Raw genomic sequence first — 14776 nt, forward strand, 5'->3', positions numbered from 1 at the left:
AAAAGGGAGAGAAAAGGGAGAGAAAAGGGAGAGAAAAGGGAGAGAAAAGGGAGAGAAAAGGGAGAGAAACAGAGAGAGAGAAAAAGAGAGAGAAATAAATAGAAGGAAGAGAAAAGACAGGACAGGGGAAAGAAAAGGAAAAGGAAAAGGAAAAGGAAAAGGAAAAGGAATCAGCCCCTCCCCTCTGTTGGTATACTCAGGTACAGTCTGACTTTTTTTCTGTGCCCTTTATCAAACTGATAAGGCTTGTTTTCCCAAGGCATGCAGCACTTACTTGCTTTTGCTTGTGGGTCTTAGACTACAGATCTTATCTCTCCTTACCTGCAAACTTATTCTTTCATGGTCAAAAAAAAAAAAAAAAAAACTTAGTTGAGAGGACAAATGAGATTCTAGACTTTAAAAAAGCATGCTGTGAATTAGAAAGTAAGGAAGGCAACAGTTAACATTCATCCAAAACCTCAAAGGAAAAACAGTTCCTTAAGATAAAAACAGCATTGAAATAAAAACATTAAAATAAAATCCCATCAGAATTTCACCAATTTGAATTTATACTTCTTTCACCTTACAGCTAGAGAGAAAATTGGAAAAAATGGTATTTTCCAATCTTCCTTTTCCCTGCAGCTGCATCCAGATGTCCCTAACTGCTGAGGCAATTCACAACAGCACCACAATTCCCAGGAGAGCTCCTACAAACTACGCTGCGTACGAGAGCTCATTCTGCAAACTTCATTTCTTTACCCTTCAGTGTGCCACGACACAGAAGTCACGCCTTCATCGCCAGGCTCCGGCAGCAGCCCCGCCGCTCTGCTCCGTGCCCTGGTGCCCTCCCGCTGCCGCACACGGTGTTTGATGGTGGATGCGTGGTTCCCCTGGGCGCTGTCCCGCCGCAGGATGCGGGGATGTGGCAGCTGCGCTCCGGCAGGACCCGCAGCCTCCCTCCCTCCCTCCCGCAGGACTGCAGCACCGAGCAGCTCTGCCCTGCCCGTCCCCTTGGAGCTGGGCTACTGGAGCCAGCACACGCACCTGGCATCCCAGCAGGCAGGTGGCACATGGGATCCTTGCTGGCTGCTCGAAAGGGGTCACAAAAGTGCTCCGGGCATTCTACAGCCCATCTCGGATGCACGGAGGCAAAATACTAAAGCGGCTGCTTAAACTACAAATCACTCCACGGTGACTCCACTTCGAGCAGAGTCAGCATTAATCAGCAGTCTCGGGCACTTTGCTCAGCCATGAAATACAACAGACTCGTTTTAAATGTGACATGAATATGTGTTCATTTGTAATCCCAAACTGCATGAAATATGGCAATTACAGTTCAAGCAATTATCACTAGCCCTAACACTGGAATTAAAAATAAAACAAAAAATCTTCTTTTCAAAATTACCTTCTTTCCTTATCTTCTCAAAATATGTTTCTTAGCCTTATTTTAATTAAAGATGCTGAAATTAGGAATGACCAAACCAGTCCATTCCCAGTCCCACTGCAGGATTCATTTTCCACAGTCCATATACCAGCATAAACTCTAAACTAGACCTGGCAGAACCTTTCTCATGGAGGCATCATTGTGAAACTAAATGGAAAGCAATTTAGTTTTCATTTAGAAATGCACCACTTTTCAGATAATGAATTAAATTAAATTTTATGGAGTCTCAAAATAAACCGGAAAGGGGAAATGCTCTGGGGAAGGGAACCTTCTGCACTCCAGCTGCAACGAGAACAAACCTGCAGGGAAAGCTGGAAAACAAACCTGCCGGAAAAGGACTGTGGTGTGGGTGCTGGGAGCTCAGCACCAATTGTTTCATTCCAGCAACTGCAGATCCAGCTCCCATCTGATGCTTTGAAGGCTGATGCAAATGTAACCAGCCTGAACAGGCTTCAACCTGAGTGTGTATCTTACAGCCTGATTAAATCTGAGGAACAGTAAAAATCCAATTTTGTATTTCTTTTTGGAATGAAAACAATGGATTAAAATATGAAAATACTTTCAAGTTTTTCCTGTGCTATAATTTCAACCAGCAGTAGGTTGTTTTGGTTTTTTTTACATAGCAACTTGCTTCAGCTGGTAAGCATCCCATATTGATGGGCAGTTCAAAACAATGTACAAGGTTTACCTCATTTTTTTTTCCCTTTAGCTGGGACCAAGATTACATATAAAACCAATCAAATGGTGCATAGCATTGGAAACAACCCCTAATAAAGCATAATTTGCATTTTTAGGGGCTTCAATGGGGCATCTAATAGCACTGCAGTGATATTAATTCCTGTCTGTGTTTGTGATATTGTGTGTTACACTTTTGCAGATCTAGTCTTAAAACTGGATGGATAATAGTGGATAAACAGATGAGCACACTGGAACCAAAATGGAAATGTCTTTTCTGAATCATTTTTGATACAAATGTCTGGTTTCCAACTGGCACCAGCTGCACCCATCTGCAACGAACCTAAGATAAGGAGAAAAGAGCTGTCAAATGCCTCATGCCTTCCTTCAACTCTCCTTCCAATCTACATTTTTCAGCAGAAGCAACAGAGCTGAAATCTCAATAATCATGCTGTCTGTAGCATTAAGAAACCAAAGAAAAAATTAATCATCTCAATCCCATGCCAGCAGAGAAGAGCAAAGCCAGCTAAAAGGGCAAAGGAACAGCCTGACTTACACAGAGCCTCATAGGCTAAAAACTCCTATCTTTGGTTGGACCTGATCAAGAGCCATTTAATACCAACATTGAGAGGACAGACTTTTTCACTATGGAGATAAAAGAGTATTGTGTGACTTTTTTTTTTCTATCAGAGGATTAAACTGGAAGTGCATTTGATTTGGGAAAAGAAAATATTGTAATTGATATGGATTAGTAACTTTAAGAAAACCATAATTCCTTGAACCTGACCAGCAATATACATAAATTAGAAAGTCCAAAACACCTAAAAGAAAAATAGCAGTAGGAGAAAAAAAAAAAATCAAAGAATGTCTATTCTGGATTTTATGGGGGAATCAGAAAGGGGAAATGTTCTGGAAGAGGATCTTCCAGCAATTTGGGAGGAGAACTTTGGTTAGGGCCAGATCTGAATTGCTACCAAACTTCAGACATTCCCACCTTCAGCAGGCAGGAACAGCTCAGGCTACAGATCCTACAGGAGATGTGCCAATCCAGGCTGTGAGTACCAATCCTTTCAGTTCCAAACATCCTTCAACTGCGCCTATCCAAGAGCCACAGCCTCAGCAGGCAAATGGACCTTTGGATGTGGGGCTGGGTCACTGACCTTGGCTCTCTGAGGCAGGTTCATCATGGTGTCTGGTTTGAAGTCGTTCTTGTTCTTCCTGCAGAGCACCGCGGTGATGATGATGATGATGACGGTGACCACCGCGATGGGAGCCAGCACAGCTGCAATGATCCACAGGTTGTTTGGGGGGTTCTTCACCACAGCTGCAGAAAAAGGCAAACCACCAGTGGTGACTTGACTGGGAAAGGCTCCTGCTGCTTCCAGCCTTCAACTGCCTCCATGTAGAAATTAGTATAAAAAGTACTGCTAAGTAATCTAGCTTTCTGTACAAGGGAATACCTCTTTTATTACTTTAATAAGAATAAAAAGGGGAAAATCAACAACACTTTTTGTTGAATTTGATTTGATTTGATTTGTTGAATTTACAAATCCCTAGACTCTCTTTTCTTAATTTTATGTTACCTGGTTATATGCAAAAGCAGACATCCACTCCAAAGTCAAGATAGATCCCATCTGAGATATCACTCCAATGATACACTCACACAATAAACAAACAAATAAAAGGTGCAAATAATGCATCCTTAACTATTTTTCAAACACAAGGCCAGCTTAGAGCAAAGTAGCATAGCATGTGTGTTAAAAGAACACACGTGGAGTCCATACACGGTGTCAAAGACTGACTGGCTCAACAGGAGCAAACCGGCAGAGCTTTTTAAAAAACAATGAAACTAGCTGGAATAGTTACTATCAATATCAATAAGGCAATAAGAAGATGCTTCTCTTCTTAAGTGCTCTAGAAATAATTTATCATAGTTAAGGTCAAGAAGAATTCATTATTTCTGAAGGACTAGAAATAATGAGGCTGAAAAGAGCTACTTGCAGACATATTAATGATGGCATCAGGAAAAGGGTACATTTCTGAAATGCAGCAAGGCAAAACCATTTTAGACTCCATTTCATCAGAATAATCTCTCTTAGTTATGAACCTTCAACTTGTTCACACATCCTCCTGTGACACATTCCCAGTTCTCTCATTTCATTTTGTTCTGGCAAAACAATCAGACAACCTCTTTATGGTGCTGAACTTTGCTGTAGTGGAATATTTAGTGGACTTCCCCGTGCTATCCCTGTTTATTTTGCTGTGGCACTGGTTGCTGGTGTGGGCAGGCAATTGTGAGAACACCAGCACAAAGCAGCCGTTCCCATTTCCTGGGGGACCGGCGCTTTCAAATGTCATTGAGCTTATGAGCTGTCGGGGGCACTCAGCATCTCTCAGGATCAGACTTCAAATACAAACCAGCTTCTTCTGCAGCAGGCACTGGGAACTTTACAGTTCTCCAGCTGAAAGCCTGGCTGGAGCCTGAGCCTGTTCTCTTTGTAGATTTGCAGTGTTTTGCAAAGCCAGTGAAGTTTTTGGGGGGATGTAGGAACAGCATCATTAGGCTCAGAGCTTGAGCACAAGACTGCAAAAAGGCCAGGTTGGAAACTTTCAAGGTTTACTTTTCAACAGACTTGCAGAATTCTTAATTATTGACTTTGACATTTAGTTTGGGGATGAGAGGGCTGTGGGGAAGGAAACGGAATCTGAATTTTAACAAATAACAGAAACTTTAATTATAGTCTGCTGCTGTGGAAGCAGCAAACAATGGTTGAAAAATTATACTTATGCCTTCTAAGGGATGCAGAGGAAATGATGACCTTATGGCTAATAGGATAGTCATTTAGGAGTCCTAATTTACATCTTTAATTCAGTTACCAGACCCCAATGTGACCTAAAGTCAACCCATGGTTCATTGAACTCAGTAAGACTTCAGTGGAATTTGAAACAAGCCTTTCATTCTGTTGTAACTCAGTCTCTGGCTTATAACACAGGAACATCCATTTTTTGTGTTATTATTCGTCTGTCTCATTTAATCCAGCTATGAGGTCCCGAGGGTACATGTCTTTTCTCACAGTATTTTGGGACAGAACTTTTCATTCTGCTAGAACAGAAATTATAATGAGCAAAAATGAAATCCACACAAAGTATTTTATGCGGCAATGCAGACTACAAATAACCATGTCCAAAAGGAAAGAAATTGTGTTTTTTCCATAATAAGGTATAAAGATGGAATTACTTCCTACATTTCTAATACTCTACCTTCAGAATCTCACGTACCTCAGGTCACAATTTCAGTTCCTGTCTATTCTATTTTTACAGTGTTCTATGCATACGTGGCTGGTATGAAAATCTACAGATGAATGAGGTTGCCTTATCAGACCATGGAAATACAAAGTTAGATGATGAGCGGTAGCTTCCATAATTGCCTAAATCCCCACATAAATATAAATCACATCATTGCACAAAGAGCTAAGAAATTGCCATATCTATCTCTTCTATAGTAAAGAATGCATTAAAGAAATATTCTCATGGAAAACAAAATTACTTGGAATGTAAATGCTGGAATTTATGGAATGGAGATCCTTGGGTTCAGCTGAATTAAAGTCAGAAGCAGACCATGATCAGATCAAATATCAGATACAGTACATGGTGCATTCTGTGAAAATTGTATCATATTTCAGTCTTCTTACTCAATCCTATGTTTATGGATGATACACAAATTACTTATTATAGTGGTCTCTTCTTTTCCTGTCACAATTTTACGTAATTATTTCAGTACCACCACTCCTCCAGGCAGATATAATTGCACCAGGGATAATTTTATGTTCTGTTTCACCAGTAAGGAGATCCAGTGCAGAAGTCTACTACATAATTTTGATTCCTTCTTAAGAAATACTTTGGTAAGGTGGAGAAATCCAGTTAGCAAAAGGCATGGGTTTATACATTGCATGAAGCATAATTATACATTATGTTAACTGCATGAAAAAACACTCCAAGCTTCACCACAGGTTTATGACTATGACAAGTATATAGGAATATCTGAAAAACCATTTAAAGAAACCTGTGTCTACAATCACTCAGTAACTGATGAAGGTTTTGAAAGAGAAATTTGAAAACATTTTACTTTTCAAGAATGGAGTAATTTTGACCACATTTTTCTGAATGATACTATCCTATCTTGAATCTGAAAACTGCCCATATGCACAAGTAGCTCTTTTCTACTTCACTTTTCTGATTTGTATCTAAATATTTTTAACAACCATGTAGTTTTCTTGGTGAAAATTGTTATTCAAGGGAATAATAATCCCTTTGAGACAGAAAGAATCTATACTATTTTGATGAAGTCAAAAATAAGGGACATCTTAACAGCCACCACATTTTACATTTTTTGGCCAAGTTACATGAATAGCAACTTTGCCCCAGTCATCATTAGTGTGTGCTGTCATGGTTTTGTCAGTATCAGAATTAATTGTGGCTTTCCATAGTGCTCAGTTCATGGAATAAAGCAATGGTTAAGTATGGAATTTTTGAAAGGACTCTTACGATCAGCTTGAACTTGGATGACATAGCCCAGGGTCAAGGCCATCCTCTGCGAGTCAACTGTACTCAGAATTTTGGCAGCTGCAGTGCCCAGCAAAGGCTTCCCATTGTATAAAGTGTAATATGTCAGTTCAGCTGGCTCCTTGGGTCCTGGAATACGCTGAATTTTGACCATCTTTAAGGGAAATAAATAAATTGAGGAGAGAAAGAGAAATAAACTGTGTTTGTGTTACACCACTGCAAAACTTGCCAGAAGCTATTTGGAGGCAGTGTCCACAGGGAGCACCTTCAAGACCGCCCACAAGCATAAGCTCCATGCAAATATCCTCATAGGATCAGAGTTTCTCCCCTTCAGAGCCCAGGCTATTAAATCAGTCAGAAAAACAACTAAAATTCTTCTTGAAAAAAAAATTAAACATAATCCTAAGGTAAAACCCTACACTAAGAAAAGCATGCAGCAAAGAGGAAAGGATCAAATTTTTAGACATTACAGTCCTCTGTAAAGGGGGAATTCTTATAATCTGCTCTAATACTGAAAACTCTACTTTATTGGCATATTGCAGTTGAAAATCAGCCTCCCATTTTCCTTCTATACTTATTATTTTTTGTCCCAGGTTGATAACAAAGGAATCATGCTTTTCCCATTTTATTCTGCAGAACACTGGCAGAATTTTTCCATTGTACATCTACCTTTTCTGAGAGTGGAGAAAATGTCAGATATTTCTAATGATGAGAAGAAAAAGGAGTTTTATGATTCTTCTCCATTATGCTATGGACAAAAATTTTACAAAGGTTCACACTTCTGGCAAGTAAAATGTGTTCCTTCTTTTAAATTCTTTCAGTGGAACAACACAAAGAATTGTGTGGGCAAATGGGAAATGCAATTACTTGGGTTTATACCTTACAATAAACAATTCTTGGAAAACAATTTAATTATTTTTTTAAAAATAACTAATTTTTGAAGATTGAAGAAGAAATCTTTTAATTGCCCACAGCATCATTTGGCTTAATGGTGAGAAAACAAAACATGATCAGTTCAAAATACTGAATGAAAAATGCTGTAAAGAAGAGAAAGATGATTAATAAATTACTCAGTCTCAAGTCTCTACTTCATAGCATGATCTGGGGCCACATGATTTGATGACTAACCCTGTATAAATAAAGGCTGCCTCTTACATTTTTTTCCAACAAAAAGAGAAAAAAAAAAGAAATTCTAGCTTTGAGTTACCTAGGAAACTTTTATCAAGAAGAAAGAACTTGGAACTCTTCATTATGCTGAATACGCTAAAATATGTACTTTGTACCAATCCTCATAGCAACCAGAGAGAAAATATTTATGAACACTGATTAACTAATGATGATTTCTGGAGGATGACAGGCATGCCAACATGGCTGGCTGCAAAAAAAGGCACCATCAGCAGTGCCAGGCATTCTGCATTGATACCCATGAGAAATACAGGAAATTTCAGCCTAGAAATTCAGTTAGGCATGTCTTTTACAGGAACTGAAGCAGGACCGATGCAAGCCAAGCACGTTTTTTCCACACACTGAGCACCTGCACAGTGTAGCTGCCCACGGTGGTGGCACGTCTGAAGCGCCTTCCCTGCTGGTGGGACATCATGAACAGCGGGGCCAAGCGCTGCTCCATCAGCCTGGCAAAGCTCTGGTTGTTGAGCCCCAGCAAAGCAATATCCACCCCTTGGATCACTGTGGGAACACAGAAAAAACACAGATCAGCACTTCATGCACCCACAGGAGAAGTAACACGTGGTCTGTGGGACAGTTTGGGACAGGGAAGTGCAGACTAACTTGGAAATGAAACACCTGGACACTGTTATCCCCTCTCAGTAATTCCCTGTGAGGATATAATACACTTCTGTTTCAGCCGCTGCACAGCTCATCTCAGATAATAGCAAAATACCATTTCTAGGCCTTCAGTTTACTACTCTGTGATCTTCAATGTAAAAATTAGGTTCAAGCCTATTTGAGAGCTGCTAGATTTATGCTTACTGCCAGATGCTCCTGTTAACTAGTTTCTATCCTGAGGATTTGAGCTCTGAAGTTTCAATTTTGTACAGTCTCAAACAAGATATCCTGTCTAAAAGCACTGAAACCTCAATAAACATTTCTGAAGTATAAATGAAGGCATCTGAAGTATAAATCAATGCAAGATTTAAAAGACACTGGATTCTAAAGTTCAAAAAAAGTGATATGACATGCAGATTCGTTTCATACATATGTATGGGTTTTTTAGCATTATTTCAAAAAAGTCTTCTGGGACCAACAGGATCTTTTTGAAAACAGAGTTTCTATTGTAATATCAATAATAATCCATCACAGCAAGTGCACAGAGGCAAGAAATGGAGTATCAGGTTCACAGGCTCCATACTGGGAAGAGCTGCACTACTCCCTTCAGAAGATCATCATCTCTGCATAAACTTATGTTTTATTTTAAATTTATGAAAAGATGGAACTGGTACCAAGCCTATTTCATGTCAGAGCCCTTTGCTCTTGCTCTCCTGAGCATTAAACAATTCCAGGTACAGACACACCAGCTAGAAAGGCTTTGGTATCACTCAAAGATGTCTGAGGGAAAGGGTCTCTTTCTTGCCCAGTTATCATTTCTGAAGTCAAAATGATTGTGCATGAGAAGGTGGCACCTGTGAAATAACTTGATAAAAGAAGTGGTTTGAAGCCTAAGAGCTTCAAGTGAAAGATGCAAAAAATCTCTACACCCAGATAGTCAGCAAATCATAACAAAGTTCCTTGGTGTAACGCCTCACCTCTGCTGCTGGGTTATGTCTCTGTGTCCTTTTTGATTTCAGATTTAAATCCATGTCCAAGGATATTAAATAAATAAATAAATAAATAAATAAATAAATAAATAAATAAATAAATAGTCTGTTTGTGTCTCAAAACTCTTGGAAAATAATGCTGCTCTCGGAACTGTTTCAACCAAAGTGCTATAAATTCTGAGCTGGGTGTTGCTTGCTGGAGATGTCACTGCTCAAGATGATCTATCACTTATGCCACAGAGTGACTGTAAGTGCATCTGCCCAGCTGAAGGCGGGTTCAGTGGGCAGCCACTTATTCTGTGTAAAATTACTGCACTGCTGAGTTGATATAAATGAGCACTAAAAATTATTACCTGGAGTGCCTGGAGGAGGGAAGGACATTAGAAAGTACCTGTTATCACCCAGTAGTCTCTAGTTGATTCCGAGACATCGAGGTTTGGATACTCCAAAGCTTTAAAAATAGAAGAGTAAATTATGTCATAATATTCCAACATCCTACACATTATGCATAACAAAACTGGCTACCCTGACAACAGTAAACAAAATTGAACCATGGCCCAAGAGGAGATCTAGAGCGTAATTTTCAGGGTTACAATTTCTCTTCTGTCTGACAAAGAACACCAAGTGTAAACAAAAGAAGCCCTGCCATACAAAGTAGAACATATATCTCCTGTTGCCAAAATACGGCTGGGACAGAGTCTGGGATGAAGCCCAGGAATGCCCAGAACCAAGAAAGACAGGTAATAGGTGTTGTATTCATCTCTGCTGCTTTCTGCCCTGCAGAAAACCAGATGAGATTGCATGATGATTCTGTGATTGATCCTTATGTAGCCTAGAATATAGTTTCAGCTTAAAATAACATGAAAATATGCCAGGGTCAGACTCCACATGGACTGCAAACAAGACTAACAAAACTGTGAGCACACCTTGGAGTGTGGTGCTCTCTCACTGTGCACCATTTAAGGTATTACAACCATATGTATCTGCATCTGTGAGAAACGGATATTTGCTGTTGTGATGCTTTTTGTTAGCTCCTCCATCTCCAAAGTGCATGAGGCTGTAAAGCTCAATATGCTGCTAATTCATTCCACAGCTCAGCGTTTGTTCAATTGATGAATACCAGGAACTTAATTCAGAAAACAACCATGCTCTGCACGTTGATAGGCTGCTACTGAGTCACCTTGATTTTTAAACCCCAAAGTGGCTCAGAATAGTAAACATTGTAAGGGAATTGATTACACACAGTAGCTGCTTTTGAGGAGGATTTCACAGCGTGCCCTGAGCTCTGCATTTCCAGGACAGACTGCAAAGGCTCTGGAGGAGCCTACTGGGAAATAACATGCTTGGAGAACAACCTCAATATTTGTTTGATAAACTGAGACAACTACACTGCCACATGAATAAGCATCAAACACTCTTCAAAGGAAACATTTTCCAGACACGCTCTCAGTCTGGAGCCGTAAACACTGCGCGTGCATTAAGTTCATAAGTTTGCAGTGCAGCTGCTACACTGGGAATAAAACCAAGAGCTCCAAAATGAAATATAAGCCATTAGTTGGTAAAGAAACACTAGCTAAAGACTTCATCAGGTCTGTTCATCATGTGTGGGGATCAGCAGACAACTGCAGTACCACATAAGACTTGCTGTGTGACGAATGGCTTGCACAGCTCCTGACTACCAAGCATGTGCTTGTACTGCCTGAGAAGCACCACAATCCTCCTCCTATGCAACAGGCCTATTTTGGAGGCCAAACACTTGAACTGAGCACGGCCAGCACCAAAACTTCCTCCTGAAAGCTCCTGGATGGCCCATGAAGACATGTCCTGCACACCAGCCATCAAAAAGGAGCCTCTCTATTGAGGAATGGGGGACATCCCTTCTAGGTCCATGACCACATCCTTTACCAACAGCCTCCCTCCCTCTGCCTCCCCTCGCCTGTGGAAAGACTTTATGAAAACACAAGCCCACTGTCAGAACTCTGGATGCTGAGAATTTTAGACTTACTGTGCAGACAGAATCTGACCCCCAGGAGATCACTGTATTTGACCTGAGGCTGTGGAGAAGGCTTCCAAATTCAAATGATAGAACTGGGATTATGGGTGTGTAGTTTGACTGGAAGTGTGCAATATCATGTGGTGAAAAACTTAGAGTTTAGGGTTTTAGAAGATGGTATGTATCTCTTACCCTGTGATGCAAACTCAGATTCAGAAGTGTACCAACACAGTGCAAGAACTTACAGGGCAGTTTCACCTATTTGTTTCCAAATATTGTAATTTGATAGGTAACGCCTCAAGAAGGACATCCAAACCTCCTTTCCCAAAGATTTGCACAGCCACCTAAGCTAGGTGTGATTCCTGACTGCCTCACAGCAAAGAGACCACTTATCCCACAGAAAGCTCATTCTGCAAGTCACTGGTGAACTGCACCATGTAATTTCCCTGCTGTTGGGCTGTTTGCAAAAAAAATGGATTGACAAAAAAAAAAAAAAAGGTAATTTGTGTTTTCCTCAGTGCTCACTTTCCAACAGTGTGCTTCTGCATGTACCCAGCATGTCTCTTCTCACTCCCAGAAAATACAGAATCCAGTCTGCAGCAAGCTTAATATCACACATCTCATTAACAAGCAGATTAAACAGAACTCCCCATAATCAAGTGTCTTGTCCCTTTAATCATTTTAAAGAAATCAACAGGCAGTCAGAGAGCACATGCACACACGGGCTGCCCACACAATTGTCTCCAGCTCTTTGTACCTCAGAGCCTTCATAGGAACTGGAACTCAGGAAAACCATTGATGCCAAAGTGCTCAGACCACGTGTAAACTGAGGATGCAGGTCTCAGCAAATGCACCAACAGCTTTTTAAAATAGAAGCACAGGTGGAGCTCACCCCACTACCCAAATACACAGTCACAGCCTGATCCCAGCCCTGGAGCAACCACCAGGGCTGAGGAATCCCCTGAAGCAAAGGGCTTTGCTGAAGCTAAAGCTCATTCAGCGCTGTGCTAAGCACTCCTGAAATGAAGACTTTGGGACCTTTTGTGCTTTGCTTTTCACAAAACTACAATTTTATTTTGTTTGTAACCTAGCACAGGAATTTTTTTTGTTAGTGACAGAGTATATATGTTTTTTCCTTTGCTTTTTGCCAGTGTTGCTAAAAGCCAAAATAAACACTGAACCCAGGGGAAAAAAATAATCTAATTCTCCCTCTCCCCCTTTCTTTTGTAACAAAATACAGTTTAAAAAGTTAGCTGAAAAAGCTACCTACAATCCCTGAGCTTGACAACAAAGCCAAATTCTGGTGCTGGCTAATCTTGATGGTGGGAAGCACATACTTACATTCAGCAATGGTGAGAGGTGGGTAGGTGAGGTAGAAACCCACCAGCTCAGCTGACAGCTGATTAAGAAGGTTGCTGGAAATAGTGCCATTTAGAGTTGTGCTTTGATTTTTCACTACATAAAACAGAGTGACAGCTTGGGAGACATTGGAGGTGTTCAAAATCTGAAACAGAGGCAAAACATAATGTGTTGCTGTGGTTTAGCTCATTATTAAAAAAAAAAAAAAAAACAAAACAAAAAACAAACAAACAAACAAAAAAAAAAACAGAAAAAAAAAAAAAAAACACAAACCACCAAGGCAATGCAAAGAAACTGGGGAAATGTTAACCTGAAGAATGGATTAGCTACATCTCATCCAACTTGACTTGTGTGATACTTTAATCCCTGCTTTAGCACTTGCAGGGTTCCTGGAGGACAGCAGCAGGCAGAAAAGGTGCAGCCAGGACTGAAAATGTTTTCCCCTGTTTTTACCAGGGAATGTGGGATGAGGGAGAGGAGGCTTATCAGAAAAACCATTCAGTGCTTGATGCAGACAAATTGTGTTGTTTATCTTGCTGTCTTTGCTGCCTTCCTACTGCTGGTTTATAGACCCACACATTTTTCATATGAAATTAAGGGATATCATATCTTTGTGTTCCTAACATCATATGAATCTCTGTGCTCCTCCCCACTCTAGCTCAGTGCCAGTCTCTTGCTGAGCCCCAATCTGATTACTATGTTTTGAGGACCAATTCCATTCAGCAAGTACTGGATGAGATTCTCCAACACCAGGAACAAAACCCACATGTTTTCTTGAAAAACTTATGCCCAAGGGCAAGAGGGGTGGGGTTATTTGGCTACTGATAGGTAGGCCTGACAGCATTCATAAATGTTATTTAAATGCCCCATTTTTATGGTATGGATCACCAAGTTAAAAGAAAAACCATGATACAAAATGAAGCATCAGAAGAGCCCAAGGTCAGACCAAAAGTCTGCCTAGCCAAAGTCCACCTACAAATGGCTGGAGCAGAGGGTTGGAGAATTAGCACGGGACAAGAGAAATAATGGCTCTCAACATGGTAAGATTATCCCATAGCTGTGTCAGAGCCATAAATCATATGCCTGGGTTTAAAAAGGGTTGATAACTTTTTATTCTATATCTTTGGCCAAATGTTTTTTGTAATTTCCTTTTTTTTTCTCCAGTTACATCTGGACATCTTTATACACATTGTGTGAAAGGATGCTTCTTTTTATTTAAATTTGAGTAGTTTTGTTATGGGAAACTCCAAGTGGCAACTCCTGATTCACTACTGGCTGGAAAGCCATGGCCAATTTAATTTCTCCTTGCATGGAAGATGCTTCATGCCTTTTATCCACCTTCCCTCTATTCTCCTAAGGCAGCAATACCTTTTCTGAACTGGCTCTGTCTGCTCCAGAACTGTTCCCCAGTTTTCAATTAATCTAAAACTCTCATAGAGTATTTTGTTGCATGGACTTAGTCTTTAGCATGATACTGGAATAACTTCAAAAAAATGTATCATGAAGATCACACCCTTGAGCCTCTTACTTCCCAGCCTATATGTTGCCTCCAGGACCTCCATCCTATCTCTCCTTAAATTGGCAATATCCACAAAAACAGCCACTACCTTCTCCTAGGACTCTTTCCAAAATTGCTTAGGTGCTTTTTGAGATCTTCATAAAACTACTTCCACCACAAGCAAATCAGGTACCATGAAGTTCCCCTGAGAAACTTGATAATCCCTGGCAGGCCCTCTCTTGCCCTGTGCTTTGCTGCCTCTCTGAGCTCCACCACTTTGAGCTCAAGCTCACAAGAAACAGCACAAAAATAATTAGCAGAGCCCTGACAGCAAAATTTTCTCCTTCTGAGGAGCACAATCCATACACAGAGTTTTATCAAAAATCAAAAAAGATATCATTATATTGCCCAGAAGATCATTTCTCTAGTTCCAAAGTGTGGCATAGAATGTAGGAGTGTTGGCCCACTATACATATAAAGGTGTGTAAAAA

The 14776-nt window shown here is 40.4% G+C and overlaps 1 protein-coding gene across 1 annotated transcript in view; it reads right to left on the bottom strand.

The window, feature by feature from the left end:
• KIAA1549L (KIAA1549 like) overlaps positions 1-14776 on the bottom strand; it is a gene marked incomplete at its 5' end in the record, with an annotated part of 131424 nt that overhangs the window by 48839 nt on the left and 67809 nt on the right. The window contains 5 exons of the mRNA XM_058806928.1: positions 3259-3422; positions 6644-6815; positions 8196-8347; positions 9827-9886; positions 12770-12932. Of these exons, the coding sequence (XP_058662911.1) occupies positions 3259-3422; positions 6644-6815; positions 8196-8347; positions 9827-9886; positions 12770-12932 (711 nt within the window). The remainder of the gene's footprint in view (positions 1-3258; positions 3423-6643; positions 6816-8195; positions 8348-9826; positions 9887-12769; positions 12933-14776) is intronic.

Source organism: Ammospiza caudacuta, chromosome 6 (assembly GCF_027887145.1).
Source record: "Ammospiza caudacuta isolate bAmmCau1 chromosome 6, bAmmCau1.pri, whole genome shotgun sequence".
NCBI lineage: Eukaryota > Metazoa > Chordata > Aves > Passeriformes > Passerellidae > Ammospiza > Ammospiza caudacuta.